Source organism: Trachypithecus francoisi, unplaced genomic scaffold (assembly GCF_009764315.1).
Source record: "Trachypithecus francoisi isolate TF-2019V2 unplaced genomic scaffold, Tfra_2.0 Lachesis_group12, whole genome shotgun sequence".
Classification (NCBI taxonomy): domain Eukaryota; kingdom Metazoa; phylum Chordata; class Mammalia; order Primates; family Cercopithecidae; genus Trachypithecus; species Trachypithecus francoisi.
In genome coordinates, this window is record NW_022681457.1 from 7948101 (window position 1) to 7964987 (window position 16887).

The 16887-nt window shown below is 46.7% G+C and overlaps 2 protein-coding genes across 12 annotated transcripts in view; one reads left to right on the plus strand and one right to left on the minus strand.

The window, feature by feature from the left end:
• Positions 1-16887, plus strand: part of LOC117093612 (zinc finger protein 813-like) — a 361257-nt gene that overhangs the window by 264261 nt on the left and 80109 nt on the right. The window lies entirely within an intron of this gene.
• The window catches only part of LOC117093616 (zinc finger protein 28), a 47813-nt gene that overhangs the window by 10639 nt on the left and 20287 nt on the right, over positions 1-16887 (minus strand). For 2 of the 8 annotated variants that reach the window (XM_033228977.1, XM_033228976.1), the window contains exons 1-2: positions 8003-8302; positions 4382-4469 (exon numbers count right to left, since the gene is read on the minus strand). In XM_033228977.1, the coding sequence (XP_033084868.1) occupies positions 4382-4396 (15 nt within the window). In that variant the 5' untranslated portion in view covers positions 4397-4469; positions 8003-8302. Of the gene's footprint in view, positions 1-4381; positions 4474-5200; positions 5260-6153; positions 6302-8002; positions 8303-16887 lie in introns of those variants that run through there. The other 6 variants (XM_033228973.1, XM_033228972.1, XM_033228974.1 and 3 more) reach the window with 5 other exon arrangements.

Sequence of the window (16887 nt, forward strand, 5' to 3'; positions counted from 1 at the left end):
TACTAACATGATAACATGTAAATTCACAACTAGCAAAATCAAATATGAAACTAAAATATTTACTGGGACACAAAGAAGAAAACAACAGACACTGGGATCTACTTGAGGGTGGAGGGTGGGAGGAAGGAGAGGAGCAGAAAAAATAACTATTATGGGCCGGGCGCGGTGACTCACGCCTGTAATCCCAGCACTGTAAGAGGCTGAGCAGGTGAATAACCAAGTCAGGAGTTCAAGACCAGCCTGGCCAAGATAATGAAACCCCTTCTCTACTAAAAATACAAAAAAAAAAAAAAAAGCCAGACGTGGTGTTGGTTGCTTGTAGTGTCAACTACTTGAGAGGCTGAGGCAGCAAAATGCTTTAACCCCGGAGGCGGAGGTTGTGGTGAGCTGAGATCATGCCACTTCCCTGCAGCCTGGGTGACAGAGCGAGACTCTTTCTCAAAAAAAAATAAAAAAAAATAAAAAAAGGAGCCCAGTCTGAGCGGCGGCAGCAACAGCAGCAGGAGCTGCAGGCCACCGGGGCTCCAGCAGGGGCGGCGACGCCATCTTGTGCCTGGGGCCCATGGGGACGCCGGGGATGGTGTCCCGGGGGCGCAGGGGAGGAAAGGAATGGCCTGGAGTGTGAGGAAATGGAGCCTGAGGAACTGCTGCTGGAGCCCGAGCTGGAGCCCCAGTCTGAAGAGGAGCCGTTCCTGTCCCACGTCCCATGCCCCTCGCCCGGGAGCTCCGGGCCCTGGGCCTGGTTTGGGAACCCCTGCAGCCAAGAGGAAGAGGAAGATTCGGGACTGGTCGAGGGTGACGCAGGGGATGGCGCCATTGAGGACCCAGTGCTAGAAGCTATCAAAGTGGGAGTCAGGAAGATGGAGGAAGAAGCTGAGAAGCTAAAGGAGCTACAGAACGAGTTAGAGAAGCAGATGAATATGAGTCCACCTCCAGGCAATGCTGGCCCAGTGATCATGTACATTGAGGAGAAGATGGAGGCTGATGCCTGTTCCATCTATGTTGGTAATGTGGACTATGGTGCAACAGCAGAAGAGCTGGGAGCTCACTGTCATGGCTGTGGTTCAGTCAACCGTGTTACTAAACTCTGTGACAAATTTAGTGGCCATTCCAAAGGGTTTGCATATATAGAGTTCTCAGACAAAGAGCCAATGAGGACTTCCTTGGCCTTAGATGAGTCCCTATTTAGAGGAAGGCAAATCAACCTGATCCCAAAACGAACCAATATACAGGAGAATCGCTGACCCTAGGAGGCAGAGGTGGCAGTGGGCAGATTGCAAGATTAGGAAATGGAAACCATCCTGGCTAAAAAGGTGAAACCCCGTCGCTACTGAAAATACCAAAAAAGTATCTGGGCGTGGTGGCACTCGCCTGTATTCCCAGCTACTTGAGAGCCTAAGGCAGAAGAATCGCTTGAACTGAGAAGGCAGAGGTTGCAGTGAGCCGACATCACACTACTGCACTCCAGCCTGGGCTGCAGAACAAGATTCCATCTCAAAATAATAATAATAATAAACCGGCATGGTGGCACACACCTGTGGTCCCAGCTACCTGAGAGGCAGAGGTTGGGGGATGGCTTGAGTATGAGGGTGGAGGTTGTAGTGAGCTAAGATCATGCCACTGCACTCCAGCCTGGGCAACAGAGTGAGACCTTGTCTCAAAATAAAATAAATATATGAAAACAGCATTATTCAAAGTACGAAAATCTACTCTGCAAACATATGCTCCAAAATAAAACGTGCGAAGACTCACAAGAAATTAGACGTTAATAAAAAAAAGTTGTCATTTTCCCCAGATTTTCAAAATATATATATGTGTGTATATATGTATGTATATGCATAGATATGTGTGTATGTATGCGTATATATATATTTATATATATAAAGGTTTTTAAAATATAAAAAGTACCAAGATTTGTTTAACTGAAGAGGAATCGCGTCTAGGTGGAAAGGATACTTTGGCAGTGGGAGGAAGGAGAGGAGCAGAGAAAATAACTACTGGGCCCGGGCACAGCGGCTCACACCTGTAATCTCAGCACTTTTGGAAGCCAAGGCAGGTGGATCACCTGAGGACAGGAATTCAACACCAGTCTGGCCAACATGGTGAAACTCTGTCTCTACTAAAAATACAAAAATCAGCCAGGCATGGTGGCTAGCACCTGTAATCCCAGCTACTCAAGAGGCTGAGGCAGGACACACACTTTAACCCGGGAGGCAGAGGTTGCAGTGAGCCGAGATCATGCCATTATACTCCAGTCTGGGCAACAAGAGCAAAACTCAATCTCTTTTTTTTCTGAGACCGAGTCTCGCTCTATCGCCTGGGCTGGAGTGCAGTGGCCGGATCTCAGCTCACTGCAAGCTCCGCCTCCCGGGTTTACGTCATTCTCCTGCCTCAGCCTCCCGAGTAGCTGGGACTACAGGCGCCCGCCACCTCGCCCAGCTAGTTTTTTGTATTTTTTAGTAGAGACGGGGTTTCACCATGTTAGCCAGGATGGTCTCGATCTCCTGACCTCGTGATCCGCCCATCTCGGCCTCCCAAAGTGCTGGGATTACAGGCTTGAGCCACCGCGCCCGGCCAACAAAACTAAATCTCAAAAAAATAAATTAAAAAAATTATTGGGTACCGGCCTTGATACTGGTGTGATGAAATAATTGGCACAATAAACTCCAATGACGCGAGTTGACCTCTGTAACATACCTTCACATGCAGCCCCAAATGTAAAGTAAAAAAAAAATATGAAAAGTTTTCTTTAATTTACAACAGAATTTTTAAAGTCTCATAAAGATGTAGAAATACACGTGTACGAGACTTGCTTTGACACTTGGCACAGAACTGACAGTAGTAATTCCCAGTGAGGTTGGAAGGAGGGTGGAGAATGTGACAGGGAAAGGAGATGTCTTGTGCCCGAGGGTCTAAGCTGCAGCTTTGCTTGGAGTTTTACCACAAAACAAATGTATACATCATGTGATGTTTAAATATAACCATTTATATTTAATAATAACTGGTGGGGATGGGCATGGTGACTTGTGCCTGTAATCCCAGCAGTTTAGGGGGTAGAGATGGACAGATCACCTGAGGTTAAGAGATCGAGGCCAGCCTGGCCAACGTGGTGAAACCCCGTTTCTATTAAAAATACAAAAAAATTAGCCAGGCGTGGTGACTCGCACTTATAATCCCAGCTACTAGGTGGGCTAACACAGGAAAATCGCTTCAACCTAGGAGGCAGAGGTTGTAGTAAGCTTAGATTATGCCATTGCACTCCAGCCTCGGCAACAAAGCAAGACTCCATTTCAGAAAAATAATAATAACAACAACAGGTGGAATGAGAATACAGCTTTATCCTCTTGGATAAAATAGTACTGCTTCCATATTTGAGAAAAATTGCAACCATTTTTACCAAAAACACTTGTTTCACAAGCCTCTCCAGAGTAACACCACTGTCTTCATGAACTTAATGTGCTAAGAATGGTTTAATGAACCTCCTGCTATTATTTACATTGATTTCATATTCTTAAAATAATGCAGGAATAGGCCAAGCAGTGGCTCACATTTGTAATCTCAGCATTTTGGGAGGCCAAGGTGGGCAGATCACCTGAGGTCGGGAGTTGAGACGGACCAACATGGAGAAACCCCGTCTCTATTAAAAATACAAAATTAGCCAGGTGTGGTGACACATGCCTGTAATCCCAGCTACTCAGGAGGCTGAGGCAGCAGAATCGCCTGAACCCAGGAGGTGGAGGTTGCGGTGAGCTGAGATCATACCATTGCACTCCAGCCTGGGCAATAAGAGCAAAATACTGCCTCAAATAATAATAATAATAATAATAATAATAATAAAGGAATCATTCATTATTCATGCCTATGTATGAACTTTCCATTCTAATTAGTAAGATTTTTGGAATCAGAAACACAGTAACTCACTCAATTACCTAAAAATATAGTATAAAATCAGGGAGAAAAGATTTTCTCTTCTTGGTCTCCTTTTCTAGAATTTACGACGTACTTTGGACACATTAAAGTGACTTCCATTGGCAGCTGCTCTACTCCTGGTTCACAGAGAGCTAAATGTGCATCCACATGTGACCCCTGAACAATCCTTGCTGCCCAACAGCACTGACACGGGACCCTCACCCCGTCTCCATCCATGTCTGGTGTGAGCCCTTCCCAGGCCCATGCCTGGTGCAGCATCCTTCCAAGTTCATGCCACTGGGTCACAAGAGACAGAATCTAAATGAGATGAGAGGGACTGAGGGAAGGCACGGGTGAGGGTGAGCAAACCTGTCAGGCAGGACGCTTCAGACTCAGAGAAGATTCCCAACTCCAAGGCCCAGCGCTTCTGAAAGGAAGGAGACAGAACAATCCATCGAGAATATCATCTCACCTGAGGAGGAGCCATCCCTGACTCCTCTGCTTTCCTCTTCCTCTTCTGGGTTTCTTCCTCATGTACCAAGAGTCTTTAGAAGTCAATCCTGAATGTTAAAAATATGATATTTATTGCATAGAATCAACACATCCTCTCCCGGTAACACAACACATACACAGGATACATCACCCTGAGGAAATACGGTCCCTTCTGCTGCCCACTGCACCAGGAACAAAAAATTCCTACAGGAAAACTCCTGCTCTCCTCCTGGAGAAGCCCACACACACACTGCAGCAGTGGGGAGCTGGGCTGGAATGAGCTCCCATTCAGGAGATCTCTACCAAAAATACAAAAACTTAGCCAGGTATGGTGGTGCACGTCTGTGTGTCTGTGGTCCCAGCTACTTAGGAAGCTGAGGTGGAAGGATCATTTGAGCTCAGAAGTTTGAGACAAGCCTGGCCAACATGGAGAAACCCTGTCTCTACTAAAAATACCAAAATTGGGCTGGACACGGTGGCTCATGCCTGTAATACTAGCACTCTGAAAGGCTGAGGTGGGTGGATTACTTGAGGTCAGGAGTTCAAGACCAGCCTGGCCAACATGGTGAAACCCTGTCTCTACTAAAAATACAAAAAGTAGCCAGGCTTCATGGGCATCTGTAATCCAGCTACTCAGGAGGCTGAGGTAGGCTAATTGCTTGAACCTGGAAGGTGGAGGTTGCAGTGAGCTGAGATCATGCCACAGCACTCCTGCCTGGGTGACAGAGTAAGACTCAAAAATAAAATAAAATACAAATACAAATACAAAAATTAGCCGGGTGTGGAGGCACACATCTATAATTTCAGCTACTTGAGAGGCTGAGGCACAAGAATCACTTGAACCCAGGAGACAGAGGTTGCAGGGAGCCAAGATCACAAGACTGCACTCACAGCCTGGAGGACAGAGTGAGATGGGATTGACACAGAGAAAAGAAAACTTGAGTAATGTGATACAGACTGACAGGCAGAGGGAACTTCAGATGGGGGTGGGAGGCCATGGGAGGCATCTCTGAACCTAGACCTGAAGGAGAAAGGGACAGTGCCATCTTCATTTAGAAACATAGAACAAAAGTGGAGACAATGACCTGAGACAGGAAGGATTTTGATGTTTGAAAAAAGAGACAAGCAACTGTGACTGGGGCAGAGGGAGACATGAGATGAGGGCAAGCTCCCAGGAGGAGGCTGGACACTGGCAGGGGCCCTGGACACAGGGCTGTAGAGACACAGTGAAGAGCTGGACTCTTGTCCCGGGGAACACGGGAAGCCGGTGGGACTGCCAGGGACTGACACGACCTGCTTTAGACGTAGCTGTGATATCCTCATACAGACAAAGGCCTCTGAAGATGGTCTCTGTTTCTGAGTCTACTTCTCTGTGTCTTCCATTCTTCTGCCTTTTTTTATTTTTATTTTTTCATTTTTAGGTTACTGCATCCCATGGAAAATTCTAATTACAACTGGGCACTCCCCTCTCCCAGACAAAAAGCCACACCCAGACACGGCCTCTATTTTGCCAATCATTTCAGGGGTCAGGGTCACTCAGGTTGAGCTTTTCTAGTCTAGCCCTTCATCATCAAGCTGCAGGGAGGCTCACTGGGGCTCAGAGTGGGAAACATTTTCAGCAAGTTACCCTGAGAAGGTCTGAGATGAGTGAGAAGATGTGCCTGAATTCTTACATGGGGCCTGGAAGGGCTCATGGGATGGGTTGGTCTTATCATCCCATCCTTAAAATTAAGAGAAGCATCTATCACATACCTCGGTTAAAGAAAATTCTTTGGAAAGGTGCTGATGAAAACTGACTCCCAACATTGAATTCTTCCTTACAAGGAAATCTCAGTAACATTTATAAAATGCAGAAGTGTAAACACACAGCTATCGACCTTGAAAACAGGGAAACAGGGTCAGCTGTAGAACTAAGACATAAGCAAAAATTTTCAATCAAGAATATATGGGTGGACAGCTGCGGTGGCTCACACCTGTAATTCCAACACTTTGGGAGGTCGAGGTGGGTGGATCACCTGAGGTCAGGGGTTTGAGACCAACCTGGCCAACATGGTGAAATCCTGTCTCTACTAAAAAAACAAAAATTACCCGGGCTCCATCCTCACAACTTATTTAACCTCTTGTTGCTCTTTCTCCTGAATCTTTAGATCGTCCTCAATCTCCATAGATTTCTGCCTCTATACCATCTCTGCGTGTCCTCTGCTCTCACTATTAAATTCTCTCTTCCCTGTTATAACCTCCTGGACCTAATCTGGCACCCCAGATCCCCAGGTGTCCTCCCTGCTGTGGTTCTCCCTCTGTTCTCCTTGCCACCAGCACCACTCTGCTCTGTTTGTCCTGGCTCCAAATCCCTCCTCCTCTTCCTCACTCTGATGAGCCTCCACATTTCTGTCCCTCTCCATACCTTGCTGTCTGTCCTTCATTTCTCTGTACATTTAGCTTTTCTCTACATTTCTGAAGTTGCTTTTCTCCTCCTGCTTTCTTATCTTTTTTTCACTTTTGCTGTCTCTTGGCAAATCCCTCACCTATCCTCTACTTTGCCATCTGTTATGGGTCTTCCTCATTCTTCTTTTCTCTGTCTCTGGTTTTCTACTGCGCTCTCAGTCCCTCTCTCTGTCTCCTGATCCCCTTGGCCCACACAATCACACGAGGGTTTGGAGTAGACGCCGGCATCTCGGAGGAGCGCATTTTCCAAGAGCTGGATCTGGGCAGGCAAGAACACCCCGTATCACAGGACAGGCACCGGGCACCTCTACAGTGCAGGCTCAAGGGAAGCGGTGACTGCGGAGGGAAGACCTGGGGAGCAGCAGGGCCCAGTATGAGGAGGAGGGAGGCGGGGGGCAACGACGCCTTTGGACAAGGGGGGGATCTGCAGGATCCCAGGACCAAGCAGAGAACGCGGCCTCCCGGGACTGGGGTCAGGGTGCTGTGCTCCAGAAATTGACGAGGGTGAGGCTGGGAGGAGCGCAGGGAGGGAATACACCTCTCGGGTGAGGACTTTAAAAAGTGCAGTGCGGGGCCGGGCGCGGTGGCTCACGCCTATAATCCCAGCACTTTGGGAGGCCGAGGCGGGCGGATCACGAGGTCAGGAGATCGAGACCATCCTGGCTAACACGGTGAAACCCCGTCTCTACTAAAAAATACAAAAAATCAGCCGGGCGTGAGGGCGGGCGCCTGTAGTCCCAGCTACTCGGGAGGCTGAGGCAGGAGAATGGCGGGAACCCGGGAGGCGGAGCTTGCAGTGAGTAGAGACAGCGCCACTGCATTCCAGCCTGGGCGACAGAGCGAGACTCTGTCTCAAAAAAAAAAAAAAAAAAGCGCAGTGCGGAAGGAGTCAAAACACGGTTTTGAGCAGGAAAACTACGCCATAGAAAGTGTATACATTGCCCTGTAGCAGAAAGACTGAGGACGGCACCAGCCTCAGGGCGACTTTAAACCTAAAAAGAAGGGACTTCCGGACTCCCAGGAGAACATCTCCATTTGCTCTGAGTGAAGGAAGAAAGACGAGAACTTCCAGGTCTACGGGGGCCCCACATCCCATGTACAAAAGTGTCGGGGACCTGGAGAGCGCAGACTTAATACAACACAGAGCAAAACTCACCTCCGCGGTGTGACCCTCACTCCACGGGATCCGCTTCCTGGTCTGCGCGAATCTGCGCGCGCAAGACAGAAACCAAGCTTGGGTGGAGCCAACGAGGAGGTGGGCTGGGCCTGGGTGAGATGTGGGCGGGGTCCTGGGTGAGGTAGGGGAGGGGGCGAAGCGGAGAGAACTTGCCCTTTAGAACCGGCAGGGGGCGGGGCCGGAGCGGGACCTGTGAGTCTCTCAGCCTCCTTCCAGCCCGTTTTCAGGGTTTTGGCGGCGAGAGCAGCCGGGAAGGCAGAAGGATGATTCAAAAGCCCTGGAATAGTCTGGAAGGAGGATGCAAACCAGAATGTAAAATGCAAAGGCCTGCTGGGTGGAACGTATGATTTCATGCTGACCGTCCATGGGACAGAATAGAAATCCTCTCCCTTTCTATTCTCCATTCACTCGGGAGGGAGAGCCAACCAGCGCTCAGCTTCAGAGACGTCCCTAGGACCACCGCCTGGGATGCAGGACGGAATGCGCAGACTAAGGAGGAGTGAGGTCACTACCTGCCGCTTAAACACAGCAGGGATGCGGGCGTGGGCGTGGGCGTGGGAAGCTGAGGTCCCAGCTACTCAGGAAGCAGTAGCGGGAGAATCGCTGAGCCTGGAGTCCTGGCCAGCCTGGGCGACAAAGTAACGTTCCCTCCCGCTGTCTCTCTCTCTCTCTCTTTTTTTTTTTTTTTTTTTTTTTTTGAGGCGGAGTCTCGCTCTGTCGCCCGGGCTGGAGTGCAGTGGCGGATCTCAGCTCACTGCAAGCTCCGCCTCCCGGGTTCCCGCCATTCTCCTGCCTCAGCCTCCCGGGTAGCTGGGACTACAGGCGCCCGCCACTCACCCGGCTAGTTTTTGTATTTTTAGTAGAGACGGAGTTTCACCGTTAGCCAGGATGGTCTCGATCTCCTGACCTCGTGATCCGCCCGTCTCGGCCTCCCAAAGTGCTGGGATTACAGGCTTGAGCCACCGCGCCGGCCTCTCTCTCTTTTTTAAAATAAATTTTTGATTAGGACTTGGTGGCTCACGCCTGTAATCCCAGCACTTTGGGAGATTACAGTGGTGATCCGAGACGGGTGGATCACGAGGTCAGGAGATCGTGACCACCCTGGCTAACACGGTGAAACCCCCATCTGTACTAAAAATACAAAAAATTAGCCAGGCGTGGTTGCAGGCGCCTGTAGTCCCAGCTACTCGGGAGGCTGAGGCAGGAGAATGGCGTGAACCCGGGAGGCGGAGCTTGCAGTGAGCTGAAATCCGGCCACTGCACTCCAGCCTGGGCGACAGAGCGAGACTCCGTCACAAAACAAAACAAAACAAAAATTAACCGGGCATGGTGGCGGGCGCCTATAGTCCCAGTTTACTCAGGAGGCTGAGGGAGGAGAATGCTATGAGCACGGGAGGTGGAGCTTGCAGTGGGCCGAGATCGAGCCACTCACTGCACTCCAGCCTGGGCCACAGAGCCAGACTCTGCCTCAGAAAAAAACAAAAACAAAAACAAAAAAACATTTCCTTGTGTGAGATAGGGATACATTACTCTTTTCCATGTGAATATCCAGTTAGTTGTCCCAGCACATTTGTAAAAGAGATCTACTACTTTCTCCTTTTATTACATTTTTCTTTCTTTCTTTCTTTTTGTGTGTGTGTGTGACAGAGTATTTCTCTGTCGCCCAGGCTGGAGTGCAGTGGCTAGATCTCGGCTCACTGCAGCTTCTGCTGCCTGGGTTGAAGTGATTCTTCTGCCTCAGTCTCTGGAATAGCTGGCATTACATGTGCCCACCACCATGCCCGGCTAATTTTTGTATTTTAGGTAGAGATGGGCTTTCACCATGTTGGACAGGCTGGTCTCGAACTCCTGACTTCAAGTGATCCGCCGGCCTAGGCCTCCCAAAGTGCTTGGAGTGCAGGAGTGAGCCGCTGTGCCTGGTCCAAGAAATACTCTTCACTTCGCTTTTTAAATGTTGTGAAAATCGCTGGGCGCGGTGGCTCAAGCCTGTAATCCCAGCACTTTGGGAGGCTGAGACGGGCGGATCACGAGGTCAGGAGATCGAGACCATCCTGGCTAACATGGTGAAACCCCGTCTCTACTAAAAAATACAAAAAACTAGCCGGGCGAGGTGGCGGGCGCCTGTAGTCCCAGCTACTCCGGAGGCTGAGGCAGGAGAATGGCGGGAACCCGGGAGGCAGAGCATGCAGTGAGCTGAGATCCGGCCACTGCACTCCAGCCCGGGCGACAGAGCAAGACTCCGTCTCAAAAATAAAATAAAATAAAATAAATGTTATGAAAATACAATTGGAAACTAAAAAATCTTCCCCGAAATGAGAAATCATCTTCACGACAAAAGAGAAAGAAATAAAAACCATCTTATTAATAAATAAGCCTTAGACCAGAATGTGTTGGGAAATAGAGGCAAAGACCTGAGAGGTTGAAAAGACAGAAAAAACTTCCCTGTTCTATGCAACCCATTAAGTACATGTTTTCAAGATAAACACTAATCAGTCCTCAAGGAAGACGGCTTGACAACACCTTTGGTCACACATAGTTCATCGTGGCTCTACTTGGTAATGGAGGTGACCATCTGTGTCAGCTACTTAGCTCCATGCAGAGGGAGGGGTAATACTTTAACCCATGTCTTTTTGACAAGTGTGAGTTTTACAACGTGGGGACAGGTGCCCTCTCTAGTAAGGCTCCTACAATCCGACAGGAACTGATGTCAGCAGTAAATAATAAAATTTAGAATACATGACTATAGAGTTTATTTGAACACAAAGCTTGAGGATAGCCCCCTGGAAACCTCAATTCCAAATGAAGGGGGCCCGTGTTCCCAAGTAGAGACTGTTAAGGTTTCACACACAGGGAAAGAGAAGCTTTAGCAGAATCACATTTTCCATTCAAGACCAGAGCATAGGCTGCAGCAACCTGATTGGTGACGGATTGATACACTTCAAGGAAGGTTACTTTATCACTCCAGAAGAAGGGACAAGGATGCCAGGAGGTCTTATCTCTGGGGCTGCTTAGTCTTCCTAATTATTTACAGGAATATATATATTTTTAAATTGGTATTAGGAAACTAAATTTTATTGCATTTTTTTTTTTTTTTGGTACTGAGTCTTGCTCTGTCACCCAGGCTGGTGTGCAGTGGCACGATCTTGGCTCACTGCAACCTCCATCTCCCCGGTTCAAGCAGTTCTCCTGCCTCAGCCTCCTGAGTAGCTGGGAATACAGGCGTGCGCCACCATGCCTGGCTAATGCTTTTGTATTTTTAGGAGAGACGGGGTTTCACCATGTTGGCCAGGCTGGTTTCTAATTTATGACCTCAAGTGATCCGCCAGCCTCAGCCTCCCAAAGTGCTGGGATTACAGGCGTGAGCCACCGCACCTGGCCAGCAAAATTCTTAGAAGTTGCGCCTGCATGCCATTGGACTCAGTTTGCATGACCACGTTCCTCTCAAGGCTGAGAATTATTTAAATGTCCACAGCTTTAAATTGGAAATATTTGATGTTTGAATTATTTAACTTCCTACTGAGATAGAGGTACTATCTCCCTTGTAGTTTGTCTTACAGGGCGTGCTCCCAAGACCTTCAGAAGTACATCCCTGGGTCATTAAGCTGAAAAAAGGTTTAGTTACTCCCTAAAAAATACCACTTCAGGCCAGGCACAGTGGCTCAAGCAAGCCTGTACTCCCAGCGTTTTGGGAGGTCAAGGAGGACAGATGGCCTGAGGTCGGAAGTTCGAGACCAGCCTGACCAATATGGAGAAATCCCATCTCTCCTATAAATACAAAAATTACCCTGGCCTGTTGGCACACACCTGTATTCCCAGCTACTCAGGAAGCTGAGGCAGGAGAATTGCCTGAGCCCAGGAAACAGAGGTTGTGGTGAGCCAGGATCGCGCCATTGCACTCCAGCCTGGGCAACAAGAGTGAAACTCCATCTCAAAAACAAAAAATAAATAATAAAAATAATAATAACAAATACAGCTGGGTGCAATGGCTCACGCCTGAGCAAGACTCCATCTCAGAAAAAAACAAAACAAACAAACAAACAAAAAACATGCTACCAGTTACACAGCAGGGTGTCCTCAAAAACAAAGGAATTGCCTCCTCTTTAAGTTTTTTTTTTTTTTTTTTTTTGAGATGGAGTCTCGCTCTGTCACCCAGGCTGGAGTGCAGTGGTGTGATCTCCGCTTGCTGCAAGCTTCTTCTCCCAGGTTCACGCCATTCTCCTGCCTCAGCCATCTGAGTATCTGGGACTACAGGTGCCCGCCACCACGCCCGGCTAATTTTTGTATTTTTACTAGAGACAGGGTCTCACCGTGTTACCAGGATGGTCTCAATCTCCTGACCTCGTGATCCTCCCGCCTCGGCCTCCCAAAATGCTGGGATTACAGGCATCAGCCACCGCACCCGGCCTACGTTTTTTACATAGGCGCCTAGGTAAAACTAAGATATATTTACCTGCTGGTCGGCTGACAATCTAACAAAACTTATTATTTTGCTGATTTAAAGCTATCCTTGACTGGTCGTGGTGGCTCACACCCGTAATCCTAGCACTTTGAAAGGCTGAAGTCGGGGGGTCACCTGAGGTCAGGAGTTCGAGACCAGCCTGAACAACATGGTGAAATCCCGTCTCTACTGACAATGCAACAATTAGCTGGGCGTGGTGGCACATGCCTGTAATCTTAGCTACTCAGGATGCTGAGGCAGGAGAATTGCTTGAACCCAGAAGGCGGAGGTTGCAGTGAGCCGAGATTGTGCCATTGCACTCCAGTCTGGATGACAGGTGTGAAACTGCATTAAAAAAAAAAAAAAAAGCTATCCTTGGTATTTTAGTGTGCAAGTACTTGAAAGCATGACTGTAATTACCTTAGAAGCATACATTGTCATGGGGTATTGGGTCATCTGGACATTGTGTTTCGGTAGGAGTTTGTTCTTGCAGGTACTATTAAGCTGCTTTCCTTAACTGTAAACATCTTAAGATTGTGACTCATGTGTGAGCAGTAAGGAGTACGTCTGGCTAGGTTTACTGGACTTAAACTTTGTCATTCTAGCTCTCCTAGGATTCTGTCGAATAGTTTTTCCACTCATGCACCACAGAGTTCTAAGCACAATTATGGAGACACCACTCTCTTGTAATGTGCCAAGATCATGCCACTGTACTTTAGCCTGGACGACAGAGTGAGACTCCGTCTCAAAAAAAAAAAAAGAAAGAAAACGAAAAAAAGAAAACTCATCCAAATCAGAAAGAAAGAAAATTGTATTTGTTTGTAGATGACACGATCTTCTGTGTAAAAACTCCAAAGAGTCAACCAAAATACTACTGGAAATAATAAACACATTCAGTGGATTTGCAGAATACAATATCAGCACCAAAAATTAGTTGAATTTCCATACATTAACAATAAACAATTTTAAGAGAAAATTAAGAAAACACTTCCATTTGCTACAGAAATTTAAGTAAGAAATACTAAGGAATAAACATAAAGAGATGAGACGTTTGTACCTTGAAATCCACAAACATTGATCAAAATGATTTAAAACATATATAGATAGACATAGAACCATATTGATGGATTGGAAAAATTAATATTGTTAAATGATTATATAACCCAATATGATTTAGATTCAACACAATACCCATAAAAATCCCTGTCAGATTGTGTTAAAGAAACAAAAAACTGGCTGGGAAAAGTGGCTTACATCTGTTGGCCAGGCTGATCTCAAACTCCTGACCTCAAGTGATCTAACTGCCTTGGCCTCCCAAAATGCTGGGATTACAGGCATGAGACACTGCACCCAGCCCAATCCTTTTAACCTAAACACTTTAACATCAATTAATGCTTGAACTCAATGTTAAGTCAAACTCAAATCAATGCTGAATTGGCTCTAATGACAATACTTGATGTTTTGCTATACTCATTGCATTTGCATCAACTATCTCAAAAATGAATTTTCTGATGTTCTGCAAGGAGTGACCTTGGACTGAAGACCTTGCCACAGTTATGACATTTGTAAGATTTCTGTACAGTATGGATTCTCTGATGGCTAATGACTTGTGAATGTGAAGTGAAGGCTTTGCCATAATCATCACAGTTGTGAGGTTTCTCTCCTCCATGAATTCTCCTATGTTTTGCACTGGATGAAGCTTGACTGAAGACCTTGCCACAATCATGACATTTGTAAGGTTTCTCTCTAGCATGAGTTTGCTGATGAACTGCAAGTTACAAACGATGTCTGAAAAATTTGCCACATTTATTACACTTGTAAGATCTCTCTTCATTATGGATTCTCCAATGATTTGCAATGGTTGTAGCGTTACCGAAGACTTTGTGACAATCATTACATTAGTAAACTTTCCCTACACCATGGATTGCCTGATGGTGAATAAGTGGTGACTGCCCACTAAAGGCTTTGCCACACTCTTACACTTGTAAGGTTTCTCTCCATTGTGAATTTTAGTATGTACTGCAAGGTGTGAATCACACCCAAAATCCTTGTCACAAACCTTACATTTGTATGGTTTCTCTCCAGTATGAATTCGCCTATGTCTTTCAAGCTGTGATTTGTGACAGAAGACTTTGTCACCTTCTCACATTTGTAAGGTTTCTCTCCAGTATGAGCTCACTGATGAATTGCAAGTTAAGAACGATGTCTGAAAAAGTGGCCACATTTATCACACTTGTAAGATCTCCCTTCATTATGGGTTCCCCAATGATTTGCAAGCGGTGTAGTTTTACTAAAGACTTTGTGGCAGGCCGGGCGCGGTGGCTCAAGCCTGTAATCCCAGCACTTGGGAGGCCGAGACGGGCAGATCACAAGGTCAGGAGATCGAGACCATCTTGGCTAATACGGTGAAACCCCGTCTCTAATAAAAAATACAAAAAACTAGCCAGGCGAGGTGGCGGGCACCTGTAGTCGCAGCTACTGGGGAGGCTGAGGCAGAAGAATGGCGTGAACCCAGGAGGTGGAGGTTGCAGTGAGTTGAGATCCAGCCACTGCACTCCAGCCTGGGCGACAGAGTGAGACTCCATCTCAAAAAAAAAAAAAAAACATTACAATTATTATAAATAAAAACCTATTACAAATGTTGTGTTTTCTACAAAAACCATGGGCTTATCCATCCACGTATTCATGCACACACATCATATCACGGTGTTACATGCGTGGTGGCGCGCACCTCTAATCCCAGCTACTCAAGAGGCTCAGGCAACAGAATCACTGTAATCCAGGAGGCGGAGGCAACAGTGAGAAAAAATCCCACTGCTGCACTCCAGCCTGAGTGACAGATTGAAATTCACCTCAAAAATAAATAAATACATAAAATCAATGATGTGATAAAGCATGCTGTACCACTGATGTGTATCTCCACTTTCCATTCCATTCCAAGTCATTAAAAGTGCAAAGTCTGGCTGGGCATGGTAGCTGAGGCCTGTAATCCAGCACTTTGGAGGCTGAGGTGAAAAAACACAGGTCAGGGGTTCCTGACCAGCTTGACCAATATAGTGAAACCCCATCTCTACTAAGCATACAAAAAAATCAGCCAGGCATGGTGGTGCATGCCTGTCATCCCAGCTACTCAGTAGGCTGAGGTAGGAGAATTGCTTGAACCCAGGAGGCAGATGTTGCAGTCAGCTGAGATCCCATCACTGCACTCCAGCTTGGGCAACAGAGCGAGACTCCATTTCAAAATAAATAAATAAATAAATAAATAAATAAAACAATTAGCTGCATGTGGTGACACATGCCTATCATTCAAGCCCTCTGGGAGGTTAAAGTGGGGATTATTTGAGCCCAGAGTTTCAGGTTGCTGTAAACTCAACATTGTGCCATTGTACTCCAGAACTAAGCCACAGAGCGACATTTTCTCTCTCTCCCTCTCCCCAACATGGTGAAACCTCATCTCTACCAAAAATACAAAAAATTAGCCAGGCTTCCTGGCATACATCTGTGGTCCCAGCTACTTGGGAGGTTGATGCAAGAAGATCACTTGAGCCTGGGACACAGAGGTTACTGTGATCCAAGACTGAGCCACTGCATTCCAGCCTTAATGACAGAGTAACATGTCACTTCAAAAAAAAAAAAGTTCCAAAACCATCTTGTATATTCCTGAGCAAAAGAAACTTCTTTCAAGGTCTATGGTTCTAATGGCATCAATCCCAAACATGTAATTACTTGCTCCCAGAAAATCACAGAAATATGTTCAAAATGTACACATTTTGAACACAGAGCTGCAGGCGTTTAAAACACTGAAAAATGGTGAACACGTAGCTCTAGGTGCTTAAAACACTGAAAAAGAGGCAGCTGTAGAAATGAGATCTGAGCAAATGTTTTCTTCATGAACACATGGGCTCTGCTAAACCAAGGTTCAAAGTCAGTCCAGCCCATCCTTCAACATCTGCAGATAATATTATGGACCAGAGGGACTTAAATTCATTACGTTACAAACAGAGGAAGCAACATGTCATCACTTCATCATCACATCCAATCAACTCACCCCTCATCTACACCCAGGGTCTCTCTTTGTCTTCATTACTGTTTCCCTCCCTCATTCTGTACGTAGCTCTCATTCTCATCTTCTCTGAAATTAGAATTAGCCTGGCGTGGTGGCACATGCCTGTCATCCTAGCTCCTTGGGAGGCTAATGTGACGATCACTTGAGCCCACGAATTTGAGGCTGCTGTTAATAGAACGGTTCCCCTGCACTCCCGAATGGGCCCCAGAGTGACACCTTGCCTCATAAAATAAAAAGTTTGGAGTCAGAGACATATTGACTCACTAGTGTAGCTTCAAATGCGTTACAAAATCAGATGCAAAGTATCTTCCGTAGTTTGTCTCCTTTTCCAGAATTTACCAGATACCGGTGCATATGAAT